Genomic DNA, 22,695 nt, shown 5'->3' on the forward strand with positions numbered 1-22,695 from the left:
GAGGTACAGCATTACTGAGAGACTAGAGAGGCTGAGGCAGTAGGATCACAAGTTAGAGGTCACCCTTGACAACTTAACAAGACCCTCAGCGACTTAAAAGAGACCTTGTCTCAAAACAAAAAAAATTTAAAAGGCCTGGCTTGTAGTTCAGTGGTAGAGTGCCTCTGGGTTCAATCCCCAGCACAAGAAAGAGACAGAGACAGAGAGAGAGGGGGAAGAAGAAAAAGAGGAAGAGGAAGGGGGGAGAAGGAGAGAGAGAGAGAGAGATAAAAAAGTATTGTTCTTTCAAACTCCAGACTCACACTCAGCACAGCCTGATAAGAAAAAGACTGAGAGAACAGCAGACTCATGAGACCACTGAAGCATTACCCTCACCCTAGGTTATGGCTAACTGAGCCAAAGGGCAGGTAGAAACATAGACATTAAAAATTTTATATCTCCTGAAAATATAGTTGAATTCAAGTGAGTCAAGTAAACATGGATGTTCTGTGTTTCAATTGTATACTATAGCTATCTCAAATACCCATTCATTGATTCAGACATATACTGAATGCCTACTGTCCTCAGTCCCGGGAATACAAATATTAACAGTCCTGCCTTTATTAGTTTACATATACCAGATTCAATAATCAAATTAAGCTAAATACATTTACTTCAATCTGCCTACTTTTATTAAATGTTAATTATTCTAACTTCTTGTTGTGCTTTTTTTTTTCTTTTTCTTTTTCCTATTGTGTTCGAACTTCTTGAGGAAACTTAGAGATAAATATCTCAGGCTCTCAAGATGCTTATCTAGTAAGGAGACAAAATAAAATATTGCTTTAAGAGTTGAGGGAATTTAAGGAGGGAATCAGGAGAGCTTCTTTGACTACCCTGTTTCATGGGAGGTTCCCCCTTGTAACTCTCTTACTTAACCTCTTATTTGTTAGCTTCCCAAGCAGCCCATTTATGCCTAAAATTTGTTATTAGTCAAGACATCCTACAACTGTCATCCCCCAAAGGAGGAGGGAAATTACTACATTCTGATGTAATCTCTATTTAAATAGTCCCATTCCTAAACCTGCAAGTATATTAAGAGTAATGAAACTTGTCTGCCTTTGGATTTCCTCTCTACCTTATTCCTCTGATTTTAGCAAAGCCTGTAATCCTAGCAGCCAGGGTCTGGGGCAGGAGGATCCCTTGAGTCTAAGAGTTTGAAACCAGCCTGGGCAACACAGTAAGACTCTGTCTTGTGGGGGTAGTGAGAAGGAATCAAAAAGAAAATAGATAATTAAATTTCAGGCTTACCAACAGTGTGCATATTAGAGATTTCATTAGTTTTTTTAACTTGTTAAATGATGCTTGCTCTAGTTTAGATCTGGAATGTCCCCCAGAGTTTCATGTTAAAAGCTTAGTACCAACTTAGTGCTATTTGGGAGGTCATGTAAATTTTCAAGAGGTGGTCTTAGTGGGAAGATACAGAACACTGGGGGGCAACATCTGAAAAGGGAATTGTGGAATCTTGGATTTTTCTTCCATTCTTTCCCCTTCCAATTTGCTCTGCCATGTGCTCTCACCATGATGTGGCTCCACAATCCCAAAACCAAACAATAATGGAATAAGACTTCTAAAACTATGAGCCAAATTAAACCTTTTCTCCTATAAGTTGATAAATTCAGGTATTTGTTACAGCAGAAAAATACAATGCTTAACAGAACCTCAACACTTTATCATATATATCTTATGTTTTTATCAGAATCATGTGATCCTATTAATTATTAATAATTATTCTTCATATCACTTTTCAGTTCTTTCACTGAATTTTCATTAATAAGTCATAATAGCAGTTACTTTACAGTGCCTGTTATGCAAGTGGTCATCTCTCTAAGTAAGTCAAAAATTAGTTTAGATACCACTTCTGGCACTACAAGTTTTATGGTTTTAGGCAACATGTCTAAGACTATAGGATGGGGGTTACCATGACAATAATATGTAAAGTCACCAGAGTTTTTCTGTATCCAATCTGATCCTATTTCTTAGTTTCCAGTTGACTAGTAACAGCATCACCTACAGGTAGAACTATTGTGATGGAATTCAAAAAGGTTGCTAAGATTTTTACCAGGTACCTCTTAAGAGATTTTCCTCTCTCAAAAGAGCTTGGAAACTTGGAACTTCATATACAACAAAATGAAATTAAACCCCTATCTCTCACCATTCACAAAACTCAACTCAAAATGGATCAAGGACCTAGGAATTAAACCAGAGACCTTGCGTCTTAATATAAGAAAAAGTAGGCCCTAATCTCCATCAGGTCAGATTAGGCCCCAATTTCCTTAATAAGACTCCTATAGCGTAATAATTAAAATCAAGAATCAATAAATAGAATGGATTCAAATTAAAAAGTTTTTTTCTCAGCAAAAGAAACAATCCGTGAGGTGAATACAGAGCCTACATCTTGGGAGCAAATTTTTACCCCTCACACATCTCTAGGGTATATAAAGAACTCAAAAAGCTAAACACCAAAAAAACAAATAATCAATAAAAGGGCCAAGAACCTGAACAGACACTTCTCAGAAGATGATATACAATGAATCAACAAATATGTGAAAAATGTTCATCATCTCTAGCAATTAGAGAAATACATATCAAAACTACTTGAAGATTTCATCTCACTCCAGTCAGAACGGCAGCTATTAAGAATACAAATAACAATAGGTATTGGCGAGAGTGTGGGGGGAAAAGGCACACTCATACGTTGCTGGTAGGACTGCAAATTGGTACAGCAAATATGGAAAGCTATATGGAGATTCCTTGGAAAACTGGGAATGGAACCACCATTTAACACAGCTATCCCTCTCCTTGGTCTATACCCAAATGTCTTAAAAACAGCATACTACAGGGACACAGCCACATCAATGTTTATAGCAGCACAATTCACAATAGCTAACCAACCTAGGTGCCCTTCAGAAGATGAATGAATAAAAAAAAATGTGGCATATATACACAATGGAATATTACTCAGTAATAAAAGAGAAAAAAATCATGGCATTTGCAGGTAAATGGATGGAGTTCAAGATGATAATGCTAAGTTAGCCAACCCCAAAAAACTAAATGCCAAATGTTTTCTCTGATATAAAGAGGCTGATTCCTAGTGGGGTAGGAGGGGGAGCATAGGAGGAATAGACAAACTTTGGTTTGGGCAGAGGGGTTGGAGGGGTAAGAAGGAGGCATGGGGTTAGAAATGATGATGGAATGACAGGGACATCATTATCCAAAGAACATGTATGAAGACACAAGTTGGTGTGAATATACTTTGTATACAACCAGAGATATGAAAAAATGTGCTTTATATGTGTAATATGAATTGTAATGCATTCTGCTATCATATAGAATAAAAATTAGAATAAAAAAATTTTTTTAAAGATTTTAAAAGGACCTACTTATAAGACGGCCAAATAAGATGGAAGTGTTTTGTCACTATTATATATCTGAAAATGTTGGTCCAGAACTTTAACATTTAATATGAAATAATTAAAGATTCATTCTAAGTTTCAAAAATAGTTCAGAAAGGTCCCTTCGTCCAATTCCCCCAAACAGTAATACCTAAATAACCAAAGTATAATACCAAACTCAGGAAAACAATCTTAATAAAATCCACAGACCTTGTCAAATCGCACCTATTTTAAATGCATTCATTAGTGGTTTTGTGTGTGTGTGTGTGTGCGCGCGCGCGTGCACACGCGCATGTGTATGTACCTGCATGTGTAGTTATATTCAATTTATCATCTGTGTGGATTCTGGGGTCCAACATTTTGTCTCATAATATTTCATAATTTAATAATATAAACAGTATTTATAATAAGATAAATATTTAAGATAATGCTTTAATCTTGGTTATAATTCTGAAACCTCCACCTTAGTTTAACAAGCAGAAAATACTATTCACTATACTTAGATTTTTCTTACATTTCCCACACAGAGGTCTAAATTAAGATTCAACTAAATTTACCTAATGTTTGTTGAAAATCAGGGTGCCAGGTATAGTGTGGAATAAAAAAATAAGACATCATTGTTTCTCCAAGATTTAAAAGCTGGTTAGGAAGACAGATTCAGACATAATACTAAGTACAAATAACCTTGATGTAACTTCCCAATTCAACACTTTAAAAAATCTTTATTATTATTTTTAAAGATTTATAAAAATATACATTCAAAATGGAAGTTGATAATTTTTATTATTCATATTTATTTTGGTATTAGCTCAGAATATGCAAACTTGAGACATATCGCTATTTGTTCTTTGATATAGTTAGGAGTCAGTCATGCTAAACACTGTAATGCCTTTTACTTATTGCTGAGGAGGGTTGTTATTGATTTTATCTATGCTGGTTGTCTCATGAGGAATTTAAAATTTTGAAAGAATGGTAATTAAAATCAAATTCAGCAATTAATTTTAAACTGTAAAATGAGACACACAGACATCATTAGTTCACAAGGGAATTCAAAGTCAGAGTAGAGTGATATTTCTCAAAATGAAGACCACAGCAAGATTCTGAGTGGGAAGCATAAGAAAGAAACTGAAAAGTTCTGCCATACATAGCGGTGCATACCTATAATCCCAGTTACTTGTGAGGCTGAGACAGAGGACTGCAAATTGGAGAACAACCTGGGCAACTCAGACAGACCCTGTTTCAAAAGTAAAAATTTTAAGAAGGGCTGAGGTGTTGCTTAGCGGTAGAATGCTTGTCTAGCATGTGCAAGGCCCTAGGTTCAAATACCAGTACTACAAAAAAAAAAAAAAAAGATAAGCCTAGACATTTTTGGACCTGATATCTCACTTATAACAGCCATCAGAATTTACATCAATATCTTTTTCCCAGTTATCATTCTCTTGTCCACCTGTTTTCTGTTCCCATTCATTGCTTTGAAAGATGAGAGAGCACAAAAGAACCAGATTATTTATAAATTGTATGAAACAAAGAAAATGTTATGCCTGCTTTCTCTCTTCTAAACATAGGAAAATAATTATACTTTGTTGTGTTATTAAGTGATGGAGGAGTTCCTTAAAGATTGTCCAAATGAGTTAGGTTTATAGCTCAGTGGTAGAGTACTTGCCTAGCACATTTTAGGCCTTGGTTTCAATCCCCAGCACCACAAAAAATTAATAATAATGATGAAGAGTACATTTTTTTTAAAAGAACAGAATGTCCAAATGAAAAACTTGAAAATAAAAATTTGCTAACTTAGTTGTAAGTTTCCAACATTAGCTGGTAAATATGATAGTATTCTTTAGATTACAGGCCTAACTAAGAAGCAAACATGATCAAAATCCTTAAACTCTTATACTCCCAACAACCTTTGTCAATAAAATTATTAGCATCCAAGATGGGCAAGTTGGAACATTTTTCATCTCCTCTTGAGTCTAGTCTAACAGATATAATTTCACTACTTTGTTAAAAGTAATAAAATGTAAATTCTCTACATTTTAGAAAACAGAAATAAAATGACAATATAAGAAACATTCCAAAACAACCCAAGTACAACGTATTTTCTCAATTTGTAGACAGTCTATTTACAGTTTATAATAAAAATAGGCATATCCACTGAAGGACCCAAAGTTACCATTGCCTCTCCCCTTTGAATCCTGTATATCTTATTAAAAAGCTGCAATTTCACAGAGAAATAATTACTATGTGCAAATAAATTCATTGTGTTATAAGTATTCCTAGTGTCTTGACTGGTCACTGATACCACTTTAGAATTTAAAACTTCTGCTGGGCATGTTGGCACATACTTACAATTTCAATTACTTGGAGGCTGAGGCTTAGCAAGACCCTATATCAAAACTTTTTAAATAGGGGGAGTGAGAAGGCTGGGGGCATAGCTCAGTAATAGAGGATGCCAGAATTCCATCCCCATTATTGGAGGGGAAAAAAAAAGAATTGAGCACTTCCATTAACAGGTAACAAAGTCTGTGTTTTCCTTTGTAAATAAAAATGATATACTAATACATGTTGTTATTATTAATTAATTAATATATGTGTGGTTTCATGTATGTTTTCAGTGGCAGCAAGTATTTTGCATTAATCCCTGACCAAAATCTTCTGAAATATAGCTGGATGGAATTTGGGATGCAATTTGTGATAAATCTAGTCAATCCTTAGAAGGTGCAAATAAATTCACCTGATTAACTGATGCTCTAAGGAAATAATTCACTGACGAGTGTCCCATAGCAAAGCAGCCCTCAAGCCCTTGGCAGATACATTATCTAGCGGGACATTTCCTTCTTATCAGCAGATAAGCAATAGAATTTACATAATTTGAATGACTGGCAGTTCCATACACTAGGATGATTACATCAGGAACAGTAAAATCTGGTACAAAACAAATGAAGTAGGTTCATCCAGAAGAAAAACAGAAACACCCACACTCATCATCAGTTAATTTCATCACATTTCTCAGACTACATAAAACAGTATTATTCTAGGGTCCCCTCCAAACTTATTTTATAATATCTTCAAAGCTACAATGAGTGAAGACAAAGACTAAGAGAGAAAGAAGAATTAACACACAGAACTCACAGAGATAGTTACCTGGTAGTCTGGTTTTGTAAAATAATCCAAAGATGAGATATGGTCCAGAAAGAGGCTGAATTCTGGAGGGAGATGTTTCAACATGAGCCTATGGTCATACCTCTCTTTGATAGAACCTACTTGCTCCTGGGAAGTAAAGAGAAAAGAAACCAGAGTCAATTTCTCTTGGCAGCTATGCAATAGCAGTACAAGTCCCTCAGTAATAATTTCAAGGGAACGTACAAGGGAATATGATAGTAGGTAATTATAAAGCAAGAATGGAGATCTTACTAACAGCTTACTGCCTAGTGCTTTAAAGCAAGAAAAAAAAAAAAAACTATGCAGAATCAAGAGTAACACTGAATACTGCATAAGCAAATGTAATAATCTCCAAAAGAGTACCTTAAATCCAGTCTATTTTTCCTTATCAACACATTCATAATTTTGATATCAAACGTGACAATTAAAAACTAAAAGTTCACTTGACTTAGGAAAACAGAGAGAATCAGTGAAATTAAAAGAAGGAAGGGTTAGGGGTATAGTTCAGTGATAATAGCATGTTCTCAACATGTTTTAGGTTCAATCCCCAGCAGCACCCACTGCACCACACACACACAAAAAAATACTGAGAAGGAAAGCTATAAATCAAATCAGAAACAATGACTGTAGTGACACATTAGTGTCTTTTCTCTATGAACATTAAAAAAAAAAAAAGTCATAACATTAGCCAGCAGGGTGGCACATAGTAATTGTAATCCCAGTTACTCAAAAAGGTCAGGGAGGAGGTTCTCAAGTTTGAGGTCAGCCTGAGCAATTTAGCAAGGCCCTGTCTCAAAATAAAAAAATAAAAAGGGCTGGGGATGTAGTTCAGTGGTAGAGTGCCCCTGGGATTTAATTCCTAGTACTACCAAAAAAACAAAACAAAAAATAGTAATAATATTAATTATATCAGCTCACAATGAGAAAAATATATATATTGAGATATAGGAAAAAATACTTGAAGATTTTAAGTCTTATATGTAAGTATAAGTATTTTCTTGTTTTAAAATTTAAATTGACATTTTAATTGACACAGAAAAACAAAAAATTATACATGTTAATGAGATACTATGAATGTTTAAATACATGTACATGTTATGTAATGTTCAGTAAGTACATTTTCAATAAAATGCCTACTAAAGAGCAATTTTTTCTTTCCTGAATCAAAATTGACATCACTGTTTTCAAAATTACCTTGTCTTTTATTTTCCTCCAAGGCAGCTGACCAACCACAAACTCAACCAACATGTAGAATAAGGACCAAAGGTCATCATGTCTTCCCATTTCCTTCATAAACAAAACAGAATTCAGTCACATTACATTACCAGTTCTTCTGAGTGTATTATTGTTGAAGAGCTAACCATTGTGTTTCATTATAAGTTATAAAATTTTAAATGAATTTCCCATAAAACTGTCTGGTAAATATATCTTTGTATCTACATAGCTATACAGCAATCTATATGGAAATATTTACATATTGAATTTTTTTATATAAAGAATATCCTAAGGTAGGCATGGTAGCCCATATGCCTCTAATTTCAGCAGCTCTGGAAGCTGAAGCAGGAGGATGGCAAGTTCTAGGCAAGCCTCAGCAACTTAGCAAGACCCTCTCTCAAAATAAACAAAGGAAAACAGGGCTGGTGAGGTGGCTTAGTGGTAGAGTACCCCTGGGTTCAATCTCCAGCACCTGAAAGAGAAAATAAATACCTAAAATAAAATAAAAAATTAAAAGGCTAGGGATGTAACTCAGTGGGGTAGAGCACTACTGGGTTCAATACCCAGCAGCAGGTATGAAAATGGAATTACAGGACACAGAATATGAAACAAGACTTTAAAATGTTTAAATGAGTTGGGCGCAGTGGTACACCTGGTAATCCCAGGGACTCAGGAGGATAAAGCAGGAGGATTCCAAGTTAAAGGCCAGACTGGGCAACTTAGCAAGACAATGTCTCAAAAAATAATAAAGGGCGGGGGGTGGGGTGGGGGGGTGATATAGCTCAGTGGCAGAATGCCCTGGGTTCAATTCTCAGTACCAAAAAAAAAAAAAAAAAAAGAAAGAAAGAAAGAAAGAAAAAGAAGAAGACAAAAATGAAATCAAAGTCATGAGAAACATATTCTATCAACAAACAATATTCAAACAACCAGATTTGAAAAGGGATCAAAAAAGATCATCTAGAAATAAAAACTAAAATGACAGAAATTAACTCAATGAAAGCCTGAAATTAAATTTAAGAAGCATGGAGGACACAGTAAGAAGATTTAACATACATAAATTTAGAGATTTGAGGAAAAGAGTATACAGAGAAAAGGAAAGATGGAATACCTAAATAATCTGGAATCTTCCAGAATCAATGAAAGACATGGAAATTTGGATTGAGAAAGTACAATTAAATCCCAAACAGAATAAATACTTAATAGTTCACACATAGACTCATTTAGTGTATCTACAGGATACCAAAGAAGAGATGTCAAAAGTATTCAAATACAAAGCAACAATTGAATTGACCAAGATTTTCTCAACAGTAATTACTGAACAAGAAGAGAGTAAAATAATTTCTTCAAAGAACTGAAGCAAATATTAACAAAGGATTAAAATGTAGAACACATCAATAAAACAGTGACTAGAGTTCAAGTGTTTTGAAATAACAAGTATTGTCTGGACATCAACTATATTAAAAGTTTATGATTAAGAAACAGCAATAAAAATAGAAATGGAACGTATTTTTTTTAAGCAATTATCAAATCAGGGTCATAGAGAAAGAAGCATGTTAGAACCTTATCTATCTTATTTATTCATACTGGAGATTGAACCCAGGGGTCTTTAACCAACTGAGTTACATCCCAAACTCTTTTTAGTTTTTATTTTGAAACACAGTCTCACTAAATGGCTTAGGTGAAACACAGTCTGACTAAATGGCTTTGCTAAGTTACTGAGGCTGGCCTTGTACTCGAAATCATTCTGCCTCAGCCTACCCAGTCCCTGGTAATGGCCACCTCACTTGGCTCCAATTTTATTTTCTATTCAGCTGCTTTTATCCACTGTACACCTTACCAGTCATCAGTATTATGAACTATTTTACCATGAATACCACACAAAAAGTGAATTAGAACTAGCATTCAGGTAGATTTATAGCTATAAAAGGGATCTCCTGCTCCCAAGCACTTTCTACACCTTTGTACTGTAATGTGAAGAAGTAATCTGATTCAAGCCATAAGCATTCTTACACAGACATGACTCTGGTTCAGATACTTACTCTGTTCCGATGAGCATTGATTGATGCATAACGAACTGTCCCTCGAAAGCCTGCCACAGTTCGAGGCTACAACAAAGCCAAGCAAAAATAATAAATCAACTTCAAATAGCAACAGTTTAGTACAACTGAGCCAATAAAAACATGGAGAAAACTTGTACATTACCCATCACAATAAAACACTATAACTTTCTGTTATGAAATTATAGAAAATTAGAGTATTTCTAAATCACACCTTTAAAAAAACTGATGTTTTTGTTAATTTTATTTCAGTTCTTTTTTTTTCTACTTTCATTTTAAAATGTGTTGGCATTGAGCTAGGGATGTAGCTCAGCAGTAAAAAGCCCTAGGTTGGATTCCCTAACACATACATACACATACATACACACACACACACACACACACACACACACACACACAAAGGCATTTATGACCTATATGCAACTCTTCACATTCAGAAAACATTAAATGTTTTCATATACCAGAATGATGCCAAGCATCATGGTAATAACAGGCTCTGATTATAAATATATATAGTAAGACCACAAGGAAGGCGTGGGGTTATGGCTCAGCGGTAGAGCTCTTGCCTAGCAAATTCGGGGCCCTGGGTTCGATCCTCAGCACCACAAATAAATCAATAAAATAAAGGTATTGTGTCCAACTATAACTAAAAAATAAATATTTTTTAAAAAGACCACAAGGAAAAACCTCAGATGCCAACCTTTTTATATCTTGGCTATTTCATTCAAATGTAATCCAAAGATAGTGGCAATTTGTACCTTACCTATGTATGCAACTTACACAATAAAAATTCAAATTACTGACCATCTTGGAGAGCTGATGTCACCATCGCCTGTTTTTGACTGATTGCAGCTCATTCAGCTATAGAACAGGTAATTTCAGGCTGCCGTTCACCTGCGTCTCGCAGGCATACTGCTCAGGCTCAGTGCTAAAGAACCCGCGGAAACTGCTTCTCGGAGCCTGCTCCTATCAGAACACACACCAAGCCCGGAGTGGCCGAATTCCGGCTCCCGTTCGCCTGTGTCTCGCAGACAAACTGCTCTGGCTCAGGGCTAAAGAACCCACGGAAACTACTTCTCAGTCCGGGTCCTGCTGAATACTGTGGAGGTAAATACCAACTGAGCCTTCATAGGCAGTGGCAACAGGATTGAGACGGGGCTTGAGAGGGCCGGTCAGGACCCACCCGTTGCTTTGGTCACCCGGAAAAGGGAACGAAATGCTGCCATTCGCATGGGATACCAACATGGCAGAGATCTGATGTCACCAGAAAGCGGCAGAGGAGATAACTTCATTGATACCAGCGGCGACAGGTGTGTAATCCCCTAGCCCCCCCCACTCCACACAGCGGGTAAACCTCAAGGGCCCCTCCCAGCTCTCCCGAGAGCGTGATAGTCAGACCAAGGGATCCAGGAGTGGCACAGGACCCGTGGCTTGGGACCCCCGGGCTACCACTCCCACCAGCACAGACAACTGAGGTCTCTTGCACCAGCTCCTGGGGGCATGGCTACCGGAGGGCAAGCAAAATACGACGAGGGCTCTCAGCCCCAATCTCCACAACCTTAGGGGCTGAGGGATTAGCAAGCAGGGATAGGGTGCCCAGTTGTTCAAGAAGATAGGGCTCCTGTGAGCAGCAGACCTGGTGTGTAGCCAGTACTGTGGTGAGCGTCACCTGTGAACAGGGCCAGTGGTGGGGTGACTAGACACAAGAAACAGCCGGAGACACTCAGGAGTGGAGACCCGCCCAGACGGGAGGAGGACAGTGATTGCTGCACAGTGATTGGTTCCCGTGCACTGAGAGGAGAAGCTTGGCCCAGTGGGCACAGCTCCACCTGCTGGAAGAGAAGTTAATCGAACTCTAAGACTGCATTTTTAATTTTTTTTTTTAATTTTTAATTTTAATTTTTTTTCTTTTTTAATTTTTTAAAATATTTTCTGTATTATGTATTTATTTTTTACTATCACTTTTTTGATTTTTTTAAAAATTTTTTTTCTTTTTTATTCTCTATTTTTTTTGTATTTTCATTTCTTATCAATTTCCTTATTCCCCTTTCCTGGAATTCTGTTTACTCTCATTCTCTTTAGTGACTTCTTTCCTTCCCTTCTAACACCTTACCTCACAAGCAATACGATGCTTTTTATGTCTAATTTACTAAACATGTATAGGTCAATGTTCCAAGACGTTATATAGTGCTACCAAGACCTTAACTTCCCCCAAATACTCCAGACCATTCTCCTGTTAATATCCCTCGTCAGTAGAGCAACCTTCCAAGGTTGCCAAGAGATACTAACCTCAGTACCATCACATCATTCAACCTAAATATAAGTCCCAAGACCAAACCGCAGACCGCTATATGCCATCAGAATCCGTACACAGTTTAGGAAACGAATGAATCTACATTAAAGTGCAACAAAACTCATCATCTCTAGTCATAGTCTCCCATCACAAAAGAGAGACCCCAGAGACACACAAAACCAAATAAATTTATAGGAGTAAACAGTAACTTAGCAGTCAAACAGAGCAGGAAGTAACATAAGCAGCATGAAAAAGCAAGGAAGAAAAGGAGTACAAACAATGCAGGACAGCCGAAATGTACAGGAGGACCTAGAAGCATCAGAAAAATGGCCAAATAAAGAACTCAAAGAATACCTTAGACAGATGGAATGGAATCTTAGAGAGGATATGAGACAGCAAATTCAAACAATCAAAGAACTCATTGAAAATGAAATAAAATAAATAAAATAAAAGAAGCAAATAAGCATCTTTATCAGGAGATAGAGATTATTAAAAAATCAAACAATAATTTTAGAAATGAAGGAAACTATAAACTAAATTAAAAACTCAATTGAGAATATCACCAACAAAGTGGAGCAAGTAGAAGCCAGAATGTCAGATAATGAAGACAAAATATATCATCTTGAAAAGAGTCTAGCCATCTCAGGAAGGCTGGTAAAAAATCACAAGAAAAACATCCAAGAGACATGGGATAACATAAAAAAACCAAACTTAAGAGTCATCGGGATAGAGGAAGGCATAGAGGGTCAAACCAAGGGAATGGACAACCTGTTGAATGAAATAATTATAGAAAACTTTCCAGACATAAAAAAAAAAAAAAATGGTTGTACAAATTGTAGATGCATATAGGACACCGAGCATACAAAATCACAGTAGACCAACGCCAAGACACATTGTTATGAAGATATCCAATATACAGAACAAAGAGAAAATATTAAAAGCTACAAGAGAAAGGAGGCAGATTACATTCAGGGGTAAACCAATAAGGTTAACAACGAATTTTTCATCACAGACGCTGAAAGTGAGAAGATCCTGGAACAACATATTTCAAACACTGAAAGACAATGGATGCCAACCAAGAATTCTGTATCCAGCAAAATTAAGCTTCAGGTACGACAACGAAATAAAAATCTTTCATGATAAACAAAAATTAAAAGAATTTGCAGCCAGAAAACCAGCACTGCAAAGCATCTTGAGCAAAACATTACACGAGGAAGAAATGAAAAACAATAACCAAAACAATCAGTGGGAAGTGACTCAGTAAGACAGAGGGCGGGGGGAAAGCTAATCATGGAGAAACAAACTAAATTTAAAAAAAAAGATAAATAATCAAACATGGCTGGAAGTACAAACCATATATCAATAGTAACTCTAAACATTAATGGCTTAAACTCTCCAATAAAGCAACATAGGCTGGTAACATGGATTAAAAAAACAAATCCAACAATATGCTGCCTCCAGGAGACACATCTGATTGGAAAAGACATACACAGGCTGAAGGTGAAAGGTTGGGAAAAAATATACCACGCACGCGGTCCTCTTAAGCAAGCAGGGGTGGCCATCCTCATATCGAATAAAATCGACTTCAAGACTAAGTTAATCAAAAGGGATAAGGAAGGACATTATATACTGTTAAAAGGAACCATTCACCAACAAGACATAAAAATTATCAATATTTATGCACCAAATAATGGTGCTGCGACATTCATAAAAAAAATTCTCCTCAAGTTCAAGAATCAAATAGACCACAACACAATAATTATGGGTGACTTCAACACACCTCTCTCACCATTGGACAGATCCTCCAAACAAAAGTTGAATAAAGAAATTATAGAACTCAATATCACAATCAATAACCTAGACTTAACTGACATATATACAATATATCAACCATCATCAAGTGGATATACTTTTTCTCAGCAGCACATGGACCCTTCTCAAAAATAGACCATATATTATGCCATAGGGCAACCCTCAGTAAATATAAAGGGGAGGAGATAATACCATGCATTTTATCTGATCATAATGGAATGAAAATGGAAATCAACGATAAAAGAAGGAAGGAAAAGTCATACATCTCATGGAAAATGAACAATATGTTACTGAATGATCAATGGGATACAGAAGACATAAAGGAGGAAATCAAAAAATTCTTAGAGACAAATGAAAATACAGACACAACATATCGGAATCTATGGGACACAATGAAAGCAGTTTTAAGAGGGAAATTCATTGCCTGGAGGTCATTCCTCAAAAAAAGAAAAAACCAACAAATAAATGAGCTCACACTTCATCTCAAAGCCCTAGAAAAGGAAGAACAAAACAACAGCAAATATAGCAGAAGGCAAGAAATAATTAAAATCAGAGCGGAAATCAATGAAATCGAAACAAAAGAAACTATTGAAAAAATTGACAAAACTAAAAATTGGTTCTTTGAAAAAATAAATAAGATCGACAGACCCTTAGCCATGCTAACAAAGAGAAGAAGAGAGAGAACTGAAATTACTAACATACGAGATGAAAAAGGAAATATCACAACAGATGCTACAGAAATACAGAAGACAATTAGAAATTATTTTGAAAACCTATATTCCAATAAAATATAAGATAGTGAAGACATGGATAAATTTCTTAAGTCATGTGATTTGCCCAGACTGAATCAGGAGGATACATACAATTTGAACAGACCAATTTCAATGGATGAAATAGAAGAAGCAATCAAAGGACTACCAACCAAGAAAAGCCCAGGACTGGATGGGTATACAGCGGAGTTTTACAAAACCTTTAAAGAAGAATTAAAACCAATACTTTTCAAGTTATTTCAGGAAATAGCAAAAGAGGGAGAACTTCCAAATTCATTCTATGAGGCCAACATCACCCTGATTCCAAAACCAAACAAAGACACCTCAAAGAAAGAAAACTACAGACCAATATCTCTAATGAACCTAGATGCAAAAATCCTCAATAAAATTCTGGTGAATCAGATACAAAAACACATCAAAAAAATTGTGCACCATGATCAAGTAGGATTTATCCCTGGGATGCAAGACTGGTTCAATATACGGAAATCAATAAATGTTATTCACCACATCAATAGACTCAAAGATAAGAACCATATGATCATCTCGATAGACGCAGAAAAAGCATTTGATAAAGGACAGCATCCCTTTATGTTCAAAACATTAGAAAAACTAGGGATAACAGGAACTTACCTCAACATTGTAAAAGCTATCTATGCTAAGCCTCAGGCTAGCATCATTCTGAATGGAGAAAAATTGAAGGCATTCCCTCTAAAATCTGGAACAAGACAGGGATGCCCCCTATCACCACTTCTATTCAATATAGTCCTCGAAACACTAGCCAGAGCAATTAGACAGATGAAAGAAATTAAAGGCATAAAAATAGGAAAAAAAGAACTTAAATTATCACTATTTGCAGAATACATGATTCTATACCTAGAAGACCCAAAAGGGTCTACAAAGAAACTACTAGAATTAATAAATGAATTCAGCAAAGTGGCAGGATATAAAATCAACACACATAAATCAAAGGCATTCCTGTATATCAGCAACAAAACTTCTGAAATGGAAATATCACAATATCACAATATCCTCAAAAAAAAAAAATACTTGGGAATCAACCTAACAAAAGAGGTGAAAGACTTATACAATTAAAACTACAAAACCCTAAAGAGAGAAATAGAAGAAGATCTTAGAAGATGGAAAAATGTACCCTGTTCATGGATAGGCAGAACTAACATCATCAAAATGGCGATATTACCAAAAGTTCTCTATAGGTTTAATGCAATGCCAATCAAAATCCCAACGGCATTTCTTGTAGAAATAGAGAAAGCAATCATGAAATTCATATGAAAAAATAAAAGACCCAGAATAGCAAAAACAATGCTAAGCAGGAAGTGTGAATCAGGCGGTATGGCTATACCAGACTTCAAACTATACTACAGAGCAATAGTAACAAAAACAGCATGGTACTGGTACCAAAACAGGCGGGTGGACCAATGGTACAGAATAGAGGACACAGAAACCAATCCACAAAATTACAACTATCTTATATTTGATAAAGGGGCTAAAAGCATCAAATGGAGGAAGGATAGCATCTTCAACAAATGGTGTTGGGAAAACTGGAAATCCATATGCAACAAAATGAAACTGAATCCCTTTCTCTCGCCATGCACAAAAGTTAACTCAAAATGGATCAAGGAGCTTGATATCAAATCAGAGACTCTGCGTCTGATAGAAGAAAAAGTTGGCTCCAACCTACAGACTGTGGGGTCGGGCTCCAAATTTCTTAATAGGACACCCATAGCACAAGAGTTAATAACAAGAATCAACAAATGGGACTTACTTAAACTAAAAAGTTTTTTCTCTGCAAGAGAAACAATAAGAGAGGTAAATAGGGAGCCTACATCATGGGAACAAATCTTTACTCCTCACACTTCAGATAGAGCCCTAATATCCAGAGTATACAAAGAAGTCAAAAAAATTAGACAATAAGATAACAAATAACCCAATCAACAAATGGGCCAAGGACCTGAACAGACACTTCTCAGAGTCTGGCGGGGATGTGGGGAAAAGGGTACACTTGTACATTGCTGGTGGGACTGCAAATTGGTGCGGCCAATTTGGAAAGCAGTATGGAGATTCCTTGGAAAGCTGGGAATGGAATCACCATTTGACCCAGCTATTCCCCTTCTTGGACTATTCCCTAAAGACCTTAAAAGAGCGTGCTATAGGGACACTGCTACATCCATGTTCATAGCAGCACAATTCACAATAGCTAGACTGTGGAACCAATCTAGATGCCCTTCATTAGATGAATGGATTAAAAAAATGTGGCATTTATACACAATGGATTATTACTCTGAACTAAAAAATGACAAAATCATGGAATTTGCAGGGAAATGGATGGCACTAGAGCAGATTATGCTAAGTGAAGCTAGTCAATCCCTAAAAAATAAATGCCAAATGTCTTCTTTGATATAAGGAGAGCAACTAAGAACAGAATAGAGAGGAAGAGCATGAGAAGATCACCACTAAACAGGGATGAGAGGGGGGAGGGAAAGAGAGAGAGAAGGGAAATTTCATGGTAAAGGAAGGAGACCCTCATTGTTACACAAAATTACATATAAGAGGAAGTGAGGGGAAAGGGGGGAAAAAAACAAGAAAGAGAAATGAATTACAGTAGATGGGGTAGGGAGAGAAGACGGGAAGGGAGGGGATGGGAGGGGAGGGAAGGGGAGGGGAGGGAAGGGGAGGGGAGGGGGACATAGTAGAGGTTAGGGAAGGCAGCAGAATACAACATACACTAGTATGGCAGTAGGTAAAAAAGTGGATGTGTAACCGATATGAATCTGCATTATGTATATAGGGTAAAAATGGGAGTTCATAATCCACTTGAATCAAATGTATGAAATATGTCAAGAACTTTGTAATGTTTTGAACAATAAAAAAAAAAAAATGGGATCCATGACCGAGGACAATACTCTTTGGAAGCCTCATCATGCACCACTTCTTTCCTACATTAAAGGTATTATGAGAGCAATGTTGAGAATATGCAACTTTGCTTACTTGTTTATTTTTATTAGAGGACCATAAGATAGCACTGTGGTGCTGGTGGACTGAAAGGAAAGCAAATTTAGACCCAGGGCTACTTCCTGGTCCTCACATCACATGTGACTACTTCATGAGCAGGTGGCCAGCTCTCAAGTCTTCCTTCCAAGAATCCTCACAACTGAACCCACAGCTCTCACCATGGCATGGCTGATCCTTTGCAATAACTTCCAACTTGCTTTTGGCCAACGTCCATCTCCTGCCTCTACCATGCATCTTATTTACTACTGCCACATTAACCATGCTAAACATCACAGCATCAATTTCCTTGCCTACTGAAAACCATCACCAGTATTCCACTACCTAGAGAATAATATAGTTTCCTTACCTTTGTATTCAAGATATGAGCCTTTTACCTCCCCGCACTGTATTGTCCTCTATCTGCCTTTTAACTAAAGTTGTATCCATTGATAAAAAAAATTAAAATTACTGGTTACTTAGTATGTACCAAGTACTGGGAATAAAGTAAAACATGAATACCTGATACTGGCCCTTGAGGAGTGCAACTTTGAATAAAGTCCAAACACTTTATTTAGCCTACAAGACTTTCCATAATTTAGCACTTGTCTTCTTCCACAACAGATTTACTATAGTTTTCTTCTATCACTGTTTTCTTTCTAGCTCAAGACTTTGCACTTGTTATTATTTAAAATGTCATCTCCCTGCATGCCTCCCATGGCTATCTCTTCTATTCCATAGAAAAGACTCTGCTTAAGTGCTACTCTTTTTTTTTTTTTTTTTGCAGGGGGGGCTCAATCCAAGGGTACTTTACTGTATCTCCAACTCTATAGCCCTTTTTATATTTTATTTTAAGACAGGATCTCACTGAGTTGCTGAGGCTGACTTTGACCTTGAATTTGTGATTCTCCTGCCTCAGCCTTCCAAGTTGCTGGGGTTACAATCATGCACCACCCTGCCTAGCTGCATCATATTCTGCTATATTTTTTTTTCCTTCATAACTGAAACTTTATTTATTTATTGTTTTTTTTTAAAGAGAGAGAGGTAGAGAGAGGTAGAGAGAGAGAATTGTAATATTTATTTTTTAGTTATCAGCGGGCACAACATCTTTGTATGTGGTGCTGAGGATCGAACCCGGGCCACACGCATGCCAGGCAAGCGCGCTACCGCCTGAGCCACATCCCCAGCCCCATTCTGCTATATTTTTAATAACACCTTTTACTAACTGAAATCAATTTTATTTATAATTTTACCATATTGTCTGTTTATATTTTAATTTATTGCCTATCTTCTTTCATTACACAGGATATAAACTCTTTGTGAAAACTCTGTCCAGCTCATTTTACAAACATAGAAACAGTCTCTGAATCTCAGTAAGCAATAAAACCAGGCATCAAAGTAAGATTTTTCAACTTAAAATCATTCTACTGCTTTATAGGGATCAAGTCAGTGCCCTGAAGAGTCACAGAATTTCAAAATAATCTCTAATAACATGTCTTAGTAATCAAAAGTTCCTGCAATCTCTTAAAATCTCCTTCACTGTTTTAGCTGCCAGTTATTAACAATCATAGTTAGTAGGTCTCAACATTTTCCTACAACATGAGTAACAAGAATATCTTGGGCTAGGGATATATATCAGTGGTAAAGTGCTGGCATAGCATGTGTGAGGCCCTGGGCTCAATTCCTAGCAACACCAAGGAAGGAAGAAAGGAAGGGAGGGAGGGAGGGTGGGAACAATATCTAATAGTCCAACTTGGTTAATGAAACTCTTGAGGTCAAAGATTTCTCTTTGAAAACACCTAAAAGGATATATGAAAGGCTACTATCAATAGTTTTCAGTAAATAACATTTCAGAGGTTGTATTTTTCTTTTCTTTTCTTCTTTTTCTTTTTCTCTTGGGTACCAGGTATTGAACTCAGGGACATTTGATGACTGAACCACATCTCCAGCCCTATTTTTTATTTTATTTTAGTTTATTTTTTATTTAGAGACAGGGTCTCACTGAGTTGCTTTGCATCTAGCTTTCTGCTGAGGCTGGCTTTGAACTCTTGATCCTCCTGCCTCAGGCTCCTGAGCTGCTGGGATTACAGGCATGCGCCACCATGCCCAGTAAAGGTTGTATTATTTTTGTTCATTAACTTACATAGCCCTCAGCTAACACAAAAACTGTTTTTTGTAGCATGCAATTTTGTCCAATTATTTTCATTCTAATAATTGGCAGGATGAAAATCTCTGGACCTATTACCACATTCTGCAACCTCATGCCCAGTTTAATTAGGCAACTAGACTTCCCTATGATGGATTCTAACCAAGATAAGGCCAGGAGATTCTTCCCATTTCCAAGTATCATTGACCTAGCTCTGCCCTGACTTCTGCTAAGACTGAAATCCAGTTGAACAGAGATCAACTGTTTAGATAAATCTTAATGTAACTTATCAAAGAAATAATACCAAGTAAAAGAAATTCAATCACCTTATTTATTTAATATAGTAAAGCAACTCAAACCCCATTGGGGAATTGCAAATAGTTCAATATATTCAAATAATTCTAATTCAAAGCAGATTGTAATGAATACCATTAGCAAAGTACAACTACAAAAGCTCAGAAGTGGTAAGGATTAATTCCATTTACTAGGAGGGAAGAAGAAAAAGTCTTATGACTAGGCAGCATTTTATTGGTTTTTGAAAAGGCAGTCTCTTCAGCTGGGGCTATGGCTCAGAGGTAGAGTGCTTGCCCAGCACATTCGAGGCCCTGGGTTCGATCCTCAGCACCACATAAAAATAAATAAATAAAATAAATGTATATAAAAAAAGAAAAGGCAATCTCTTAAAACTTCTCTAGTTGATGGCAATTTACTAATATTTATCAAAATTGCAAATGTGTATCTTCTCCTTGACCCAGCAATTTCACTTCTAGAAATTTATCTTACAGATATATAAGCCTGTCAGGTGCAGTGATGCATGCCTACAATCCCAGATACTTGGAGGAGACTGAGGCAGGAGGATACAAGTTCAAGGTCAACCTAAGCAATTTATCCAGACCCTGTCTCAAAATTAAAAAAAAAAAAAAAAAAATTTTTTTAAAGGGCTCCTGGCAACCTCATGAGTACTCAGCATTCGTCTTTTTTTCTTTTGGGGGGGTTTTGTTTTAACCATCTAATTGGTGTATAGTGGTATCTCACAGTGGTTTCAACTTGCATTTACCTAATAACAAATGATGCTGAATATCATTATTTGTCATCTATATCTCTTCTTTGATGATATATCTACTCAAATCTTTTTTTTTAATATTTGCAATTGTAGATGGACACAATACCTTTATTTAGTTTGTGTTTCTTATTTTGTTTTGTTTTTTCCCAATGTGTTGCTGAGGATTGAACCCAGTGCCCCATGCATGCTAGGCAAGACTGTACCACTGAGCCATAATCCCAGCCCTCAAATCTTTTTTTAGCACAAATATTTTAATCATCTAAAATAAAATTTTCTTTAAGAAGTTATTGATGGTTTCAAGTTCACTTTTATAAGGTATCATATCAATGACCCTTTTAAGATATATAAAATTATGGAAGAATATCAGCAGAAGCTATATAAACATTTCAACTAAGGGCCAAGAGAAAGTTCAGCATGTTTTCAGAAGAAACCCAAACAAGTTCAACATGTTCACAAATCTTAGTAAAATAACCAGAATGAGGGCTCAAGTTGCTGAGTAAGTGGAAGAAGGAAGCATTAGCTCATTAACAGACCATGTAACAGATTAAGTAATTACCCTTCTGAAATTTTTGTTAAAGCTTCCTATCATTCTTAGGACTACAATCCATCTCTTTAAAAGTCATACATAATCTAGGGTCTGTAGGCTTCTTCAATCTGTCTCTCTCTACATACTCTTTTTTTACTATGCTATAGTCACAGTGGCATTCCTGCCTTCCTTAAACATGTTTACTTATTATACCTCAGAGTATCTTTGCACTTGCTATTTCCTCTGCCTAGAACATTCTCCCTCTAGATATTCTCGTGTTTCACTCAATTTTCAACTCAATATCTTCTTAGAGGTCTTTTCTAATCTATACTTCAAAAATAGTCTCTTATCCTCACTATCTATCACTTTCTATGTCAATATTCAGCTTTTTGTTTTTCTTCGTAGCATTTCTATATAAAATTATCTATCTTAGTCGCTAAAATATAACCTCCATAAAGATCCATGATTTTGTTTGCTCTTGTTAACTACTGTGGTTCTAGCATCTAGATACATGCTTCACATGTAATATGTATTCACTAAATATATTTTATGAATGAATAAACAATAATTCAGCAGTGTTCTAAAAACCAAAACTGAGCCAGGTGCAGTGCACATGCCTATACTCCCAGCAAGGAATGTCAGGAGGCCGAGGCAGGAGGCTTGCCTCAGCAGTTTAGTAAGATCCCGTCTCAAAATTTAAAAATAAAAAGGGCTGGGGATAAAGCACAGTAGTAGAGAGCCCCAGGTTCAACCCCCAATACCAGAAAAAACAAAAAACCTAAAACCTGAGGGAAAAAAAATAAATTAAAATCTGATCATCAGAATAGAAATATATACTTGAATTTAATAAGTCACATAAAAATCTGTTTATTATCTGCCTTCTTATCCATTAATGTATGACCTTTAAAAAATGCAAGACCGTCTCTGTAGATGGAAAGGTTCCCATAATTTGAGACACTTAAGCTCCTCGTGTGTCTATACTTTAATTACAATTTGCATTTATGTATAAAACTATTATTAGATAGTTGCCCCAATAAAATCTAGTGTTTTTTTTTTAACTTTTTTGCAACTAAACTAACAGAAATGAAAACTAATCACAATCAATAACCAAATTTAAAGGAAAGCTGAAAGTAAACATCAGAAGAATTGCAGTAGGAGATTGAGTGTCGCCATGACAATGTAAGGAGCTTGACTGACCCACTTCTCAATAACACTAG

The 22,695-nt window shown here is 36.2% G+C and overlaps 1 protein-coding gene across 1 annotated transcript in view; it reads right to left on the minus strand.

Annotated features, from left to right (window-relative positions):
- Nucleotides 1-22,695, minus strand: part of Ttbk2 (tau tubulin kinase 2) — a 144,138-nt gene that overhangs the window by 20,651 nt on the left and 100,792 nt on the right. The window contains exons 7-9 of the mRNA XM_076850664.2: nt 9,845-9,910; nt 7,785-7,877; nt 6,573-6,698 (exon numbers count right to left, since the gene is read on the minus strand). Of these exons, the coding sequence (XP_076706779.2) occupies nt 6,573-6,698; nt 7,785-7,877; nt 9,845-9,910 (285 nt within the window). The remainder of the gene's footprint in view (nt 1-6,572; nt 6,699-7,784; nt 7,878-9,844; nt 9,911-22,695) is intronic.

The sequence above is a fragment of the Callospermophilus lateralis genome, chromosome 3 (assembly GCF_048772815.1).
Source record: "Callospermophilus lateralis isolate mCalLat2 chromosome 3, mCalLat2.hap1, whole genome shotgun sequence".
Lineage (NCBI taxonomy): Eukaryota > Metazoa > Chordata > Mammalia > Rodentia > Sciuridae > Callospermophilus > Callospermophilus lateralis.